Source organism: Watersipora subatra, chromosome 5 (assembly GCF_963576615.1).
Source record: "Watersipora subatra chromosome 5, tzWatSuba1.1, whole genome shotgun sequence".
NCBI lineage: Eukaryota > Metazoa > Bryozoa > Gymnolaemata > Cheilostomatida > Watersiporidae > Watersipora > Watersipora subatra.
Genome location: NC_088712.1, coordinates 37,604,370 through 37,620,436, shown reverse-complemented (window position 1 = coordinate 37,620,436; position 16,067 = coordinate 37,604,370). Strand labels below are relative to the sequence as shown.

Here is a 16,067-nt window from a genome sequence, read left to right as displayed (position 1 = left end):
TTGATACAAGAATGTTCTCTGTGTTTTCATAAATAAGTATTGCGACCAACCTTCAGCTTCTTCCATGTCGGAGTGTCAGAACATCCACATACTTGATGAGGACAGAAACATTTCTCCCTGAGCAGATCTCTCTCAATAGCAGCGTCTGGTAAAACTTGATGTTTTTGAAGACCTGTTTTTTGACAGGGTTCTTCAGGTAGTTCATCATCATCAATATCATCATGAGGCATGGGACACGGGATGACATCACGAGAACCAAACTTTCTGTATATGCAAGCTTTACAGGCCCTAAAGAGATGTATGCACTCGTATAGATTAAATAAGGGGGTTTATCATATCAAAATTGGTTGTAAGAATAAAATATAGATGAGGCAGCTAAACTAAATGGAATCGAAAAAAATCAAGTTTTTATTTATTCACTACAAAATGGAATAAGCGGTGAAGGGTGGCTAGGGCTTGCAAAATAGCAAATTTCTTAAGAAAAGAATTCTAAATGATCAAACTGAATAACTTGATTGATTTTATTGATTTTGACTTTACTCCTAAAAGCACCAACTTAATTGAGATGGCTGTGCAATCTTTAGTAGTTTTTAAAATAATCAGCTTGTGACGTACTGTAATACACTCTCAAATCATGATACTAATACTAGCTAATAATACTATTACGGCAATAAGGTAACAGTATTATTAACTATTCTACAAAACCATAAGTGAGATCAGAATACATAGTATTTACCCTATAGCAATAGCTAGTAACAATGCTTAGCATCTTTCGCCTTTGTTAAATGTCGTTGACCCTGCTAAAATAGCTTAGAAGAATGTAAAGTATTAACCAACCAAACAAGTATCTGAACAATTATGCAGTCATGCGGTAAGCGTGTTGACTCTGTGCTGAACGCATACGCATTAATGAATCACTGAATAGTTTAGCGCTGTTCAAATTTTGCAAACGGCGTCGGCAAAACCTTCCCGAAATGCACTGCATGGGTAAAGGTCACCATTATAGGAACGGCATGGCAAGCGAACATTATATTCGATTACTCAATTATGTTTACGATATTATTAACGATGTGGCTTTTATGTGAACAGTTGCCGTCGAGCCTAGCGTTGCAAGCGTTTTGCTGCGCATGTTACCGCCAGAGTCTCACAATCGATATGGTAACCAGGCTTAAAGTATCATGGAATTTTCATCAATCAGGTAATCCGTCAGGCAGCGAATCAGAGCCGCGTTAATAGCTCATGCAAACAATTGCCAACACTAACTTTAATATTAGTTCAAAATAAATAAATAGACAATAAAGACCCATGGCACACTAACTTTTGTACCAAATTTATGCTAGACAAACAAAACTGTTTAGTCACTCACAAATTTTTGTATTTATGCTATTATAGCGAAACTATCAGTTTTAACTAAGATATAAGAATGAATGCTTGCTATATAGTACAGTTGTCAATTCTTTTCAGGATAAACCACCATTTACTAGCTTTAAATATTACAAGAGGCATACTATTCCTGTTTAGTAAGTTTCCTTGTCTCCCATTATTACAGTTCTGTTTGCTTGCAACTACATGTAGTTGTATCTCATATAACCAATTATTGAAAGTATCACAGATCTCTCCACACTTCTCTGTTGGTTAGAACACAATATATCTGAATTTCAGATTTTACTGTTATTCAATGGGTTGGTGTGTGTATTAACAAGCAGCAGAAACCACACTAAATAACACAACTTCCGATTATATTTCTTGGTTCATAATTTTACTGGTTAGACATTACTAGGTTTTGGTCAATGATTAATGTTTCAGCAAGTTGTGAACATTACCTGCCGCCGCAGACAGTCTGTTGAGGTTGAACCAGTATATCATGACAGAGACAGCACGGGTACAGCTTGAGTAGATATTCTTTTTTAGTAAACCGAGGACGAGCAACAAAGTCGTCTACTGATGATGTAGCTCTGAAAACAGCACACATTGAAGAGGGGATGAAAACAGTTTATTACATGTGACCCCCAAAAGAGGCTTTCATCTAATCTGTATCTCATATCAAAAACTCACGAGATGTACAGTAAAGACAACATTTTGATGAGTAACCAGCTACAATTGTCAGTTACAACCTTGAACTATGGGGCTTTCATAGATGAAGCAGATGTTTGAAACTTAAGATTTCTACTTTAAAGCTGGTAAAATCATCGGAACATTTTCTTACCTTTCCTTGAAGTATTCGGATGCATTCACACATCTGATAATATTTGTGGTTTATCTCATTTTAAAAAGCAGCAAAGTGTTGAAGTGCCACGGATGCGGTTTTCATACAACAAGTTTTCACTCTGAACAAATTACACTCACACTTTTTCAGTTCTATCATCTATAATCCATTATCTACTATGATAATATTAGGTTTTGGTACATAAGTACATGATAATAAATATATATTTATAATGTAAGTGTACAATATTTATACACTTGTCTAATAAAGCACAGAAATTGACTCACGACTACCTGAAATTTGTTTTTCTAAAATTAAAAAAGAGTTTTTCCCTAAACAAGCACACAAACTAGAGTATAGTTAAGAGGCATTTTAAAGTTAGTTTCATATACTATAAGACTTACTCTTAAAGTGTAGCAAGCTTGATATAAAGTATTTATTGACAGCTCATAAAGTACTAACAAGTGATAAAACTCTCCAACAAATGAAGGTCATGCTGGCAAGACACTGTAGTTTTTGGTTTTTTATTTAATTTTACATGTTGGTATTAATGCAATTTCCTGCACATTCTATGTTAAGAATCACTTATTGAAATAGTCAATAAGTTGAAGCTATCTTACTTGTTATTTTCATCAACTTCCATCTGTTGCTATCTTGGCTCTTCCTAGTCTTCTTGCTAACTTTCTGATTATGTTGGTCAAAAGTGACTCAAATCAGTTTAATTCTATCAATAGCAAACTAGCAGTCTGTGTAATAGTAGAACAGATACTGAATGTTAGCTGCAGGCTCCTCTTTCCCTATTAATAAAGCCCATACAACTAGTGTATTCATAAATGCTTGTCAGGGATTCCATTTGTGTAGTTCTGGGATTTTCAAGGGAATTACCCATAGTTGTTACTGGAAAATTCCTTTGCAGCTATTAATGATAAATGTGGTTTCTCCTAGTCAAGCTGTCTGTTTCTCAAACAAGCTTCAATATTACAAACTGCCCATTTCTCAAGTTTACTTGAACTACTATAAAACCAACGCATGTAAAATCTCCCGTTAATAGAAATATGAAATCAGCAACTGTATTTAATTGATCTCTATACGCTTGTATGAGCTATTGGGTAAATACCAGTAGAATGTTTAGGTGACAGCATAGGAATGTATTATACTGCAATAGGTAGACTAAATGTGATATGTCTGAACTTGGTTCCAAAAATAATCAGAAGACAAAAAATATTTTAATACTGCTGTGAATCGGTTTAGGTGGAGGACAACTCCTTTTGATACACCTCTACTAAAATTTCTTTTGCATTTATCATTTCATCTCATCAAATATCAGGTAATCAAACAGATAGTGAAGTAGAACGTTGATTGTGTATGAGACAGCAGAGTTACCTTGAACAGAGAAAAGCCAATATGCACACATCTATCAGCTAGAATAGTGCAAGTTAATTTAAACTGGGTGATGTTTTACTAATTGTGTTTAACGGCGTACCTTGCACTAGTACAAAAAGTGACTTATTCTTACTGTACAAAATCAAAATTGCATGCTGCACAATGTTACACTGTTGTACACTGTGGCTTACTCTTATTGTACACTGGTACAAGCAAAATCATATACTGTTCACTAGTACAAGCAATGTCAGACGCTGCACACTCATACAAGCAAGGTCACACACTTTACATTGTTACAAGCGCAGTCACATAGTGTACACTAGTACAAGTAAGGTCACATGCTGTACACTGGTACAAGAAAGGTCACATGTTGTTCACTGGTACAGGCAAGGTCACATACTTTACACTGGTACAAACAAGGTCACTTACTACTGTACACTGGTACAACCAAGGTCACATACTACCGTACATTGGTGTAACCAAGGTCACATACTACTCTACACTGGTGCAATCAAAGTCACGGACAACTGTACACTGGTACAACCAAGGTAACATACTACTGTACGCAGGTGCAACCAAGGTTACATACTATGTTACACTGGTGCAACCAAAGTCACATACTACTGTACACTGGTACAACCAAAGTCACATACTATTGTACACTGTTGCATCAAGGTCACATACTACTCTACACTGGTACAACCAAGGTCGCATACTACTGTACACTTTTGCAACCAAAGTCACATACTACTGTACACTGGTACAACCAAGGTCACATACTACTGTACACTGGTACAACCAAGGTCACGTACTACTGTACACTGGTGCAACCAAGGTCACATACTACTGTACACTGGTGCAACCAAAGTCACATACTACTGTACACTGGTACAACCAAAGACACTTACTACTGTACACTGGTACAACCAAGGTCGCATACTATTGTACACTGGTGCAACCATGGTCACATACTACTGTACACTGGTACAACCAAGGTCACATACTACTGTACAATTGTTCAATTAAAGATTCTTTAAGAATCATTAAGAGAACAAACTAAAGTAATATTTTATGACTTTCTTACAAAAAACCTTTCTCATGAAGTGTGGTTACCACAAGTTTTTATTCATCATGGAAAAATGAAAATCACTTTTGTTTATCTAAATTTTGTATTAAATACTTAATTTTGTTTTTATTCAAAATTATATTACAAGGCTATGGAAAGAAGCTCTGAAATAAGCTTGACAAAAAAGTATAGAGCAACTGTATTACTGCATGGTAGACTAGATAATATATTTTAAGTTTTTTATCCAGTTCACTTAACAAAAATATCAAAGTAATTTGTAGCCAAGGGGAGACTATTCATTATTGACTGGATTAACGTTTATGGTAAAGCCCAACACACAACATCTTTCTGTAGTGCAGGTACACTGTATTACAAAAAAATCTTTTTGAGTCTATAATTAATAATTTAGAGAAAGAATAAATAGTTCACACTAATGTTCGTTAGTTTAGAAAAAAGCAGCTCATGATGAATTCACAGTCAAGTATCAGGGATTCAGACAGGAGTTCATAAGTTTGAATCCTACATGTATATAAAAATGATTCTTTGACAGAAGAAATTATTTTGTAATATAAAAATGTAGCAAACAAATACAACAAAGGTACAAATAATACAAATGATACTTAAACTGACTGGAGACCAAAACTTTCCTATTTCTAGCTCAGTGTTTATCTTTTATGCTATTCGAATGACATGCAGTGACATGTCATTATTTATAACATTCACTTACCTGCATTAGATGGCAAAATTAAAATGAGCTACAAATTCTGCGTTGCCAATTTAGGTATGTGATTGGTATAAATCAAACTATACAAATGGCGAGGGCTTACACTAGACTAAGATGTATACACTCTAGATCTTTATTTCAAAATAAATTTTTTTTTGACAGCCAAAAATAAGAACTTTTTTTTGCTAGTCGATTATTATCAGAGTGAAAAAATAACAACAAAGAACTTTAAATTTTAGTTCAATTCACTCTTTTCGGGAGTAGCTGTGTCTAGTTTGTTAAACATAACATGTGACTATTGAATGCCAGTTGGAAAAAAATACAATCAAGTACATACATGAATATTGATCCCTTTAATGTATTAATCATTTGTCAAGCACTTTTATACTTATCAACAATAGATTATTGTATATTTAAAAAAAACTCAACTCATTTAGCTGCTGCCAGCTTTTGTCAGCAGAGAGCAGGGTGCCTTATTATATATATCGCGTAGTTTCTCTTAGCGTTTAAGGATCCCTACTTGCTCTTTTTGAAGAACTCCACTAACTTCTTTTAGCTTCTAAAAACCTCTACTAGCTTTTCTTAGCTTTTGAAATATGTCACGATATTTTCTTAGTTTTGAAAATCTCTACAAAACATTTTTATTTTTTGAAGTGCTCTACTTATCCCAACATACTTCCAACCATCATAAAGTACATTTACACAGCAGCTATTCATAAATGCATTGCGCTGTCATCTGAAAAAAGTGTATTTATAGTCTCTTTAATAACCTAAATATATAAAAATTGTTGGAAATAACTATAAACCTGCAACTTAAAATGCTGATAAAAAATGCTGAAAAAAAATTCTAACTGCACACCCTCCGCTTGACTTTCCATAGCAGGTATTGTAATAATTACAGTAGACGATCAGGAACAGATATTGTTCTAGATGCTTATTGAAGACATGTTTAACAAATTTTTCAAAGTTTTTAGCATTTATCTTTCATCTTAATTATACATATAGCTCATAGTGTTATGTTAATAGAGCTAGTTCTGATAGATCAATCTGATGTCTCTTTGGCTTTCCCTTTAAAGCACTAGGTTAGTCGTGATAGGAGTTGTATAGCTTCTGGTGATGTTAGTTGGGATGGTAGTTGTATAGCTTCTAGTAAGGTTAGTTGTGATGGCAGTTGTATAGCTTCTAGTAAGGTTAGTTGTGATGGTAGTTGTATAGCTTCTATAGTAAGGTTAGTTGTGATGGTAGTGTATAGCTTCTAGTAAGGTTAGTTGTGATGGTAGTTGTATAGCTTCTAGTAAGGTTAGTTGTGATGGTTGTTGTATAGCTTGTACAGTTGTATTGACTGGTGAGAAAATAAAATGCAGACCACATCTCAAACAAGCAATGACGTATTAGCTTTATTACCTAGTTTATTAATACTGTTCACAAGCCACTGTAAGCCTCTATAGCGAGCAACCAGAGGTTTTGCAGAGACAAGCTTGGTCATGATGTTGCAATGCCTAGGGTCTTTTTTGTGTTTGTTTAAAAACTTACAGAGGAATGCACTAGTCATTGTGAAAAATCATGGAATCTAATGATATCGATAAACATTGCCTACTATCTTCAAAATCAACCGCCATTTACAAGCTGTAATTATTATAAGTGGCATGCCCTTCCTGTTTAGCAAGTTTTTTTTTCTCCCATCTTCACAGTTCTGTTTGCTTGCAACTAGTAGTATTTCATATAGCCAACTACTGAAAGTATTACACATCTCTCCACATTTCTCTGTTAGTTAGTACTTAGTGTATCTGAATTCAAGATTTTACTGACATTCAATGGTGTGGTGTGTGTATTAGCAACCAACAGAAAGTACACCAAATAAAACAACTTCAATTATATTTTCTTGTTTCATAAGTTTACGGGCTAAATATTGCTATGCTTAATCCCTGATGGGTATATACCAGCGAGTTGTTAACCTAAGTTGTTGGTCACATGGTACACTGATACAAGGTCACACCTAGTACAATAGTAGAAGCAATGTAATATACTGTACACTAGTACAAGCAAGGTCACATACTGTACATTGGTACAAGTAAAGTCACATGGTACACTGGTGCAAGCGAAGTCACACACTGTACACCGGTAGAAGCACAGTCATATACTGTACACTGGTACAAGCAAGGTCACATACTGTACACTGGTAGTATTATGGTTGCATACTGTACATTGGTACAAACAAGGTTGATTACTTTACACTGATACAAGGAAGGTCATATAATGTATACTAGTACAGGCAAAGTCACATATTGTCCACTGGTACAAGCAATGCTGCTTTCTGTACACTGATACAAACAAGATCACATGATATGTGCGTTGGTGCAAGTTAGGTCACATACTGTACACCGATACAAGTTAGGCTGTTGCAAGGAACGATATACAGAAAGAAAACTAAATTTTGTAATAAATATCAAGTTTTAATAAATAATAAAAATATTATTAAAGGTTGACTTGCAACAAAATTCGCATTACAGTTATTTAGTATCAAAATATTCACCATGTCTTACTCTGTTGTGTTGTAGGTGCCAAATATGTGGAAATGTGATTACAAGCTCTTAAAAGCTCAAAAACAAAAAGCACCGTAGATTGGAATCTCTTTATTTCTCTGAAGTAGTCATGAAATTTGGTTATTGTCTTGTCACGTGATGTTCTCATGTGAATTGACAGGCCAATAAAAAGCTCAATATAAAACTTCTTGTAGCTGAAGTTTATGAAAAACACTTCGGGTTTTACCAAAGACGCCGTATCAAATATAGATTCTCGCTACTTTCCAGTTTTGTTTCGGCTTGATCTAATCGTCGAGTCATAATCTGATCATGTGATCCTATACTTCACGAAAAATTTCTGCAGCATATTTCGATTATCACAGGTGACCAACAGGCTCATCATGTTTATCAGACAATGACATGTACTCCTTCGAGCTAAGGCTTAGAATTTAAATGAAGTTTTATGGTAGGTCGATGAGCTAGCACTGCTGAAAGTGACAACATTACAATGACAATAAAATTGACGCATAAGAACAATAGACATGGTTTTATTGAATGCTTGAAGTATATTTGTGAAAATATTTCAACGAATGAGGTTGCGTAAATATGTAAACAGAAGCCATTTCGTACAAATTCGTCCCATTAAAGTCGTTTTGGAAAGAGATTCCAATCGGTTAACTTTTTGTTTTTGAGCTTTTAAAAGTTTGTAATCACATTTCCACATATTTTTCATTTACAACGCAGCAGAGTAAGACATGGTGAATCTTTTGATACCAAATAACTGTAATGTGAATTTTGTTGCAAGTCAATAAGTAAATATTAACTCTCTTTTAATTAATTTCCTTTTTGATCCTTTAGATAAATATTTCATTTTCATATTCATATTTCTATTTTATTTTATTTATATCCTAAATGAAAATTAAATAAAGAGGCTATGAAAAGAGTTGCTCCAATCAACTAGACAAAAAAGAGTAAAGACCTTGTTAGTGCATAGAATAATAGATAATATATTTAGGATTTTGTATGCCGGTTTATTTTATAACAATAACAAATACATATGTACACGGTATTTTACCAGAACACCAGCTGTATTTTGTTGCCCAGGGAAGGCTATTCAGCGTTGAGCTAACTAGCATTTATATCAAATTCTAAGATGCAAAGTTTTATTATTGCTCAGGTACACTGCATTCCAAAGAAATCTATCTGAGTTTATATTTAATGTTTTGAGAGAGAATATAGTTTATACTAGTGCCCATTCAAGAGAAAACAACTCGTGATAAACTGACAGTTGAGTATTAAAGATTCAGAAATATGTGTATTAGCTTGAATGAAGCAAGTAAATAATGATTTTGCTGTCTCACAGAGGAAAATAATTTGTCATTTCAAAATATACCTAGTTGAAAAAATTTAGTCGATTGTGATAGCATAAAACTAAAAAACTGACAGAACGATTAGTTTGTTTAACAAACCGACAGCAATTTTTTGCTGCTATTTCATATTTTGAGCTCAGTATTTACATTTCATGTATTGCAAATTTTTTAACATATCACAGAGAGCCTGTAGTAAAATGTAAAAGCACATTGGCCACACTATCACACTCTGCTATCTAAAAAAAGGTGTGTACTTAGCAGAATGAACAGTGTATTCAAAAAGCAAGGCAAACCTCTGAAAGTAATTACAGAAAACGTTTTAGCAATCCAGAGCAAATCACAGTGTGAGTACCAAGCAGAGTGAGTTATATATTAAAAAAGTAAGACAAGCCTGTGACAGTAATTATGGAGCATGTGATAGAAAACTAAAGCGTGTCAGAGATGAGTACTTACAATATAGAGTCTGTTTCCTGCTTAACTAAGGCCATTAAATTAGTTGAACATTTTACTGGTTGAATGAGAGGGTCCTTAGTAAGACATTGTTTGTTTAATAGCATGAAATGAAAACTCCAACATTGTAAAAGTTTATTGAAGTCATTTTCTCATGAACTCAACTGTAGCAACTGCACAGCCCATTGATTAGTTCTGGTTTGCTTATTAGCAATATTATAACTTATATTATTATTGTTTCAGACTATCGTAAAACTTCCCTCTTTTCATGAACAGTGGTAAAAAAGCACATATCCATAATAATAACATAATTATAGCGATTTACGCTAGGCTCGTAGCTTGCGAGTGTCTAAAGGTGGAATTGAATCACTGATTCGGAGATGACTCGTTACTGTTGTTTTGAATTACTACCGAAACTGTAAAATCTACAATTAAAACATATTTACAACAAGTTCTTTCAATGCAATACAAAAAATAATGATTTAGTAAAAGATGAAAAATTATAGACACAAACCTTTGGCTGTCTTTTAAAAACACTCACAGAGCTAATTCAATTAGTTCAACGAAACTAATCAACAATAAATGTCAAAGCGTTCTGATCAGAAAAATTGTCTATTAATCATCAGCTGTGTTTTGTTTGTTGGAATTCGAAAACCAAAATGCCAAAAATGGATGGAGGATAATTACCAGAAATAAAAATGTGTCAAAACACTGGGCTAGCCACCGAAAACAGTCTGATTTCCCTGCCAAACCACAAGCTCAGTTGGCCGAACATGCAACATGCCAAAACAACTTTTGCAGCGCCTTAGTCCTGAATACAACAATGTTTTAATTAACTTAGGACAATAAAATTTCTGAGTGCGTAATAGACAAAAAATGTTGCTTGGGTTATTTTAAAATAATCATATAATTGTAAGGAAAGTAAGGTTGCCGTCAAAACTCACATATTTTAGTCATAATTAAACATTTTGAATTTTCAATAAAAACATATCCAAGTAAATTATTTTATTACAATAAAAGCTTTATTAGCCAATGCTAAAATAATACAAAATAAGCTCTTGACACTTTAACCAAATTTGAACTGGCCTTTCATGGAGTTATATGATCTTGTCAAGTATAAATTCAAGAAAAATCTATCGATGCTTTTTATGGCACAGAAGGTCCCCTACTTACGAACATTTGAGTTACAAACAGCGGTACATACGAACAGGTCTGCACGTATGTCCGCCGCTTATACCGATGGTATTACAGACATAGTAGCAGCCCAAAGAGGCACTACTCGAAAGCACCACCCAGCATCCACCTTCTTCTGCCCAGTTCGTTGCAGTGCATAAGTGCGTGAACGCATCTCCAGTGTGCAAAGAACTTTTTAATTTTTACTGTACGTACCGTAAAGGAATTTGCCGGCCTTTACTTGGCACGATCTAGACTAATAAATAAAGAGAAAAGAGTGCATGTAGTTTCATTCAGCTTTTTATTAGTGAAAGAAATTTCACTAGCCGAAGAGCGTACGGTTGTCTGCTCTGCTCAACTAAGTGAGCGCCCTCCTTTATATACAATAATATCAACTGTTCCGGCTAACGGCAAACGATAAAAACATCGGCTAAAAAGGTGACTAAATGGGACCGCTAGTGCATTGGTATGACAAAATATAAGTGACGATAAGTGATAACATAATGAGGGAAACAACGATATAATAAAAGTACAACACATACAATAAAATAAGACAACAACGATCAGTGATAGCATAACGAGTGAAAGAATAATATAATAAAAAAGACAACACATTCAACAAATAAGAAATGCAGTGTCACGGCCCGGCGTATATCACAGTTTTCTCTCCATTTTATTAAATGTTTTTTTCAGTACAAACCAATACAGGTTACTTATACAAACCTTAAACATACTTATATAAACCTTCAATACACTTATACAAACCTTAAACATACTTATATAAACCTTCAATATACTAATATAGGCCTTTAACATAACTTATAATACAAAATATAGCATTGAAGCAACTTACGAACAAATTCACCTTACTAACGATCGTTCGGAACGTAACTCGTTCGTAAGTTGGGGAGCCTCTGTATAACTAGGTGAATGTCTATCGTGGCCTGAGTAATTAAAAGGTCTTTGTACAGAAAAATTATATTTATTTAGCATATACAACATTTACCAATCTAACTTTAAAACTTCATATCAATGGAAAAGTGTTGTTTGTGCAGCTTAATTGAATAAGGAGAAAAAAGAAACCAACTATAAAGATTTTCAAACTTTTTAAAATTAGGTGAAAGGTTAAATACTCAATGAATAATAAATTAAATTACTAAACAAATGCTCGGCATTGCATGGGTAATAATGAAGTTTTTGTGCAGAAAACTTATTTTTATTTAACATTTGCGATATTTACTATTCTGCCTTTTAAATTTCCTATCATGAGAAAGTGTTTGTGTTTTCAATTAAATTAAGAGAAAAAATATAAAAAGCACGCATATAAGTGAGTGTATAAAAAGGTTACAGAAGCTCGTTGTATTCAAAGTTTTGATGAACAATACTGATACCTCTCGATAGTGATACAAACGTAAAAATGAGCTACTGAACTGTCTTTGTCTGATACTTTGTCTGACTAAACGGAGAATGAATGTAGAGGCAATTCCTACCTCAAATAATAAAACTGTCCATGTGAAAATTATTTAGCTTTTACATATTTACCAAAATCAGAAATAAGGGTAAAATGGCACATTTGAAATTATAAATTAAGAAGTAGGTGATAAATAATTGTAAAAAAAAGCTTTTCAAAAAATTTCCAAAAAAATAACAAGCACAGATGGTAATATTATTTGATAATAAATAGTGTATATCTGGCACATGCAATCTTGACATGAATATATATGGTAAAAGCAACAATAATGATAAGTATGGCTTAGCCCAATGGTTAGGTGCACTGGTTTGAATATGTCTTGCTTGTTGAAGGTCTTGAGATCAAATCTGGTTTTGCACACACATCACACAGTACTTGAGATTTGTGTATATACATGTAGATTTGGGTGTAGATTAACATTGTCAGATATGTTGAAGCAATATCTATTTAAATAGCTTGTATTTTGGGCCTTATTATAAAATTATCTGTTCTTTTACAGTGAAGACGATAATTCCAGCTTACATGCACGATTGCTTCCCATTGCCTTGGCTTCTTCGGAATGGAAAATAATTCTCACTTTCACATCAATCCCTTCCTCGTTAGGTAGCTCTATAAACATACATGTCAAGGCAGGTTATTTGAGGCTATGCATAGGATATGGTGCTTTAATATAGCGGTATTGGAGTTTAATAACCACACATCAATGTGTATGTCTATCTTACTTGTTCATGATAAAATTATTCATTAAATTAGTAAACCGCTAATTACAAGGTTGTTTTTAATAGAGTACTTTTAATAGAACCTTAGCTAACTCTGACTATAATCTGACCTGCTTTATAGCAACTCTAAGGTTAACGATCAGGTAAATTTTAATCTTTTATTAGCTTGCGCTCCGCAAATGTTGTTTACCAGACTATGAAAATAATATCAGATAGTGTCTTTATCATAAAGTTTATACAGGTTACTTCAACAAATGGAAGTGTCAGTTCCAATTAAGAATATGTGATTTGTTTACTTTTTGCATCGACCTATAGAATTTCTTATGTAATGAACATCACTACTGTCAATATGGTCTATATATATATATATATATATATATATATTATATAGAGTGTGGAATAGGTTAATTTTACTTATCTTTGTTCCAGATTGATGTTTTATTCTGGGGTCACAGATTGATGTTTTATTCTGGGGTGACCCCAGAATAAAACATCAATCTGGAACAAAGATAAGTAAAATTAACCTATTCCACACTCTAGTTAGTTATAACACTCCGCACTTTTTAGAGCATAGAGTGCTGTTAGCAGTAGGCCTGACAACTTATCTATTATATATTATATATATATATATATTATATATATATTTATATACATAGTAACTGCACTTTAAGTCTTTTTAGTGACTACACATAAGTGAATGTAAACAGTCACATCGCAACACCGATCTACTATTATATCATACTATTATATGAGCTCCAAGTGCTCTAGAACGTGCGTATCTATGAGCTCTAAGTGAGTTGAGATATGTTATTGGTCAGTTGGCTTGCCAAATAACAAAAAGAAGCTTCATATTTTGAATCAGCAGCCAGCATAGTTATTCCAAGTAAAAAACTGTTTGCAGTTTAAAATAGGTCACATACTAAAATTAGTTTGCTCTAGAGAGATGACAACTACAAGTTCACTATATTTAGCTTTTTGTCTGGCTGTGCTCTACCAGAGCGGCTTTTGATGTTCAAGCGTTTTATTTTATTTGCATGAAAGTTTTAAACATGTTTATGAAAACATAAATAGTAAAATTAAAATTTCAAACATGTTTATGAAAACCCGATGGAAATATTTAAAATCCTGAGAATTTTCATGAAAAAAACAAGTAAAGTGCAAAAGTAAAAGTGTTAAGCTTATTTATAAAAACACAAAGATTGAGTTAAAAAATTTGGGTTTGGTTTTTTTTTAAAATGAACAAAACTACATTTTTTTTTACTGAGATGCTGTTAAGGCAAATTTTTATTACCAAACCAAATCAAATAAGTACTATCATATAAATTTTCCAAATCTATTTCATTGGACCTACATAAACGAAACATAGATTCATATCTGCACACTTAGTAACCTATAGATTTGATGTATACTCAGTTATACATGAGTTCTAACTCGATGTCCTAATTACACTCAGAACTAAGTATAACTAGGTTATACTTGTTATACTTAGAAAAAAATCAGCATAGCTTGCATATTGTTGTGCTGCTAGAGCTTCAATGTGCAGATTCCAGTTATTGAACATGTAATGCTGCAGATCAACATATGAGGCGCCTCAAACATACTGTAGAAGAAAAAGTGGCATTTACCTGCAGCAGCTGTTGTTATGCAAGCTATGTCGATGAGTTCTTCGGTGCACCATCAGCTGAAATAATATATGTATCTAGATTATTTTATTTACACGTATATATATACATACATATATACATATATATATATATATATATATATATATAATATATACTCATGCTACAGACAGTACTGTTTCGGCTATTGAAGCCTCATCAGTGCAGCTCAGAGCTTTGGCAAGGGACACAAATCCCATTACCAATGAGAGTTGACTTCCTGCCACGAAACAACTAAGTTGCCTCGCAGACTTTAAGAAAGTCAATGTGCTGGCACCAGAGTGCTCAAATCACAAAAGTGATGAGCTTTGCACAAAGGCTAATAGTGCCGCACCTCTCACAGGGTGCTCAACCAAACCGAAGTAAGGGAGCATATACTCATGCTACAGACAGTACTGTTTCGGCTATTGAAGCCTCATCAGTGCAGCTCAGAGCTTTGGCAAGGGACACAAATCCCATTACCAATGAGAGTTGACTTCCTGACGTATATATATATATATATATATATATATATATATATATACGTGCATATATATGTATATGTATATAGATGCATATGTATATATGAGTAAAAGCGTAAGATCCGAGCAGAGTACTTAATGATAAAATCATAGCAAGTTAAAATCAATAAAACAGACTATAACTGTAGATAAAACATTTGATTATTATTAGTTTCATGCTGTAGTTTCATGGATATATGTACATATCTACTATATAAACGGCAATCGTTGTCTGTCTGTCTGTCTATCTATCTATCTATCTGTGTGTCTGTCCGCTTTATAGAGTACCGTACTTTTCCGACTATTAGCCGCTACTTTTATATAAAGGCGTGTCTATTCTGCGGTTTTTTTCACCGCTAAGGCGCATTAACGGTAATCTCCGGTTAGTACACGCCTCTATTATAACACGTAACCTGCTATTCATCGTAGGGATGGACGATAAATACTGATATGCTAATAGTATGAGTTGTCTTCTCGATATATTGAGTCACCGATAACTCCCAAATATGAGCAGTATAAATAAATAATCGTATATGGCAATCTTTTTTTTTCGATACGATCGTTAGTTAGTTAGTAATCTTTTATTTTGCTGATAACAAAATAACAAAAAGCCTCTATTTGCAGGCATATTATCCAATAAAACGAAAACTGTAGAAGAATCCTGAATGCAAGATAGTAGTGAACAATTCATAATTAGTTTGAGATTATTTGTGTAAAAGTTAAAAGAAAATTTACATGAGAGGATGACTTCTAAAAAGTAATGCAGGATAGCTTATACAAAGATAAATTGATTGATATCTCCACTACTTAATAACGTTGGAT

At 33.5% G+C, this 16,067-nt stretch overlaps 1 protein-coding gene across 1 annotated transcript in view; it reads right to left on the bottom strand.

Moving 5' to 3' along the window:
- The window catches only part of LOC137397337 (TNF receptor-associated factor 3-like), a 66,815-nt gene that overhangs the window by 41,443 nt on the left and 9,305 nt on the right, over positions 1 to 16,067 (bottom strand). The window contains exons 2-3 of the mRNA XM_068083627.1: positions 1,824 to 1,955; positions 51 to 288 (exon numbers count right to left, since the gene is read on the bottom strand). Coding sequence (XP_067939728.1) covers positions 51 to 288; positions 1,824 to 1,955 — 370 coding nt within the window. The remainder of the gene's footprint in view (positions 1 to 50; positions 289 to 1,823; positions 1,956 to 16,067) is intronic.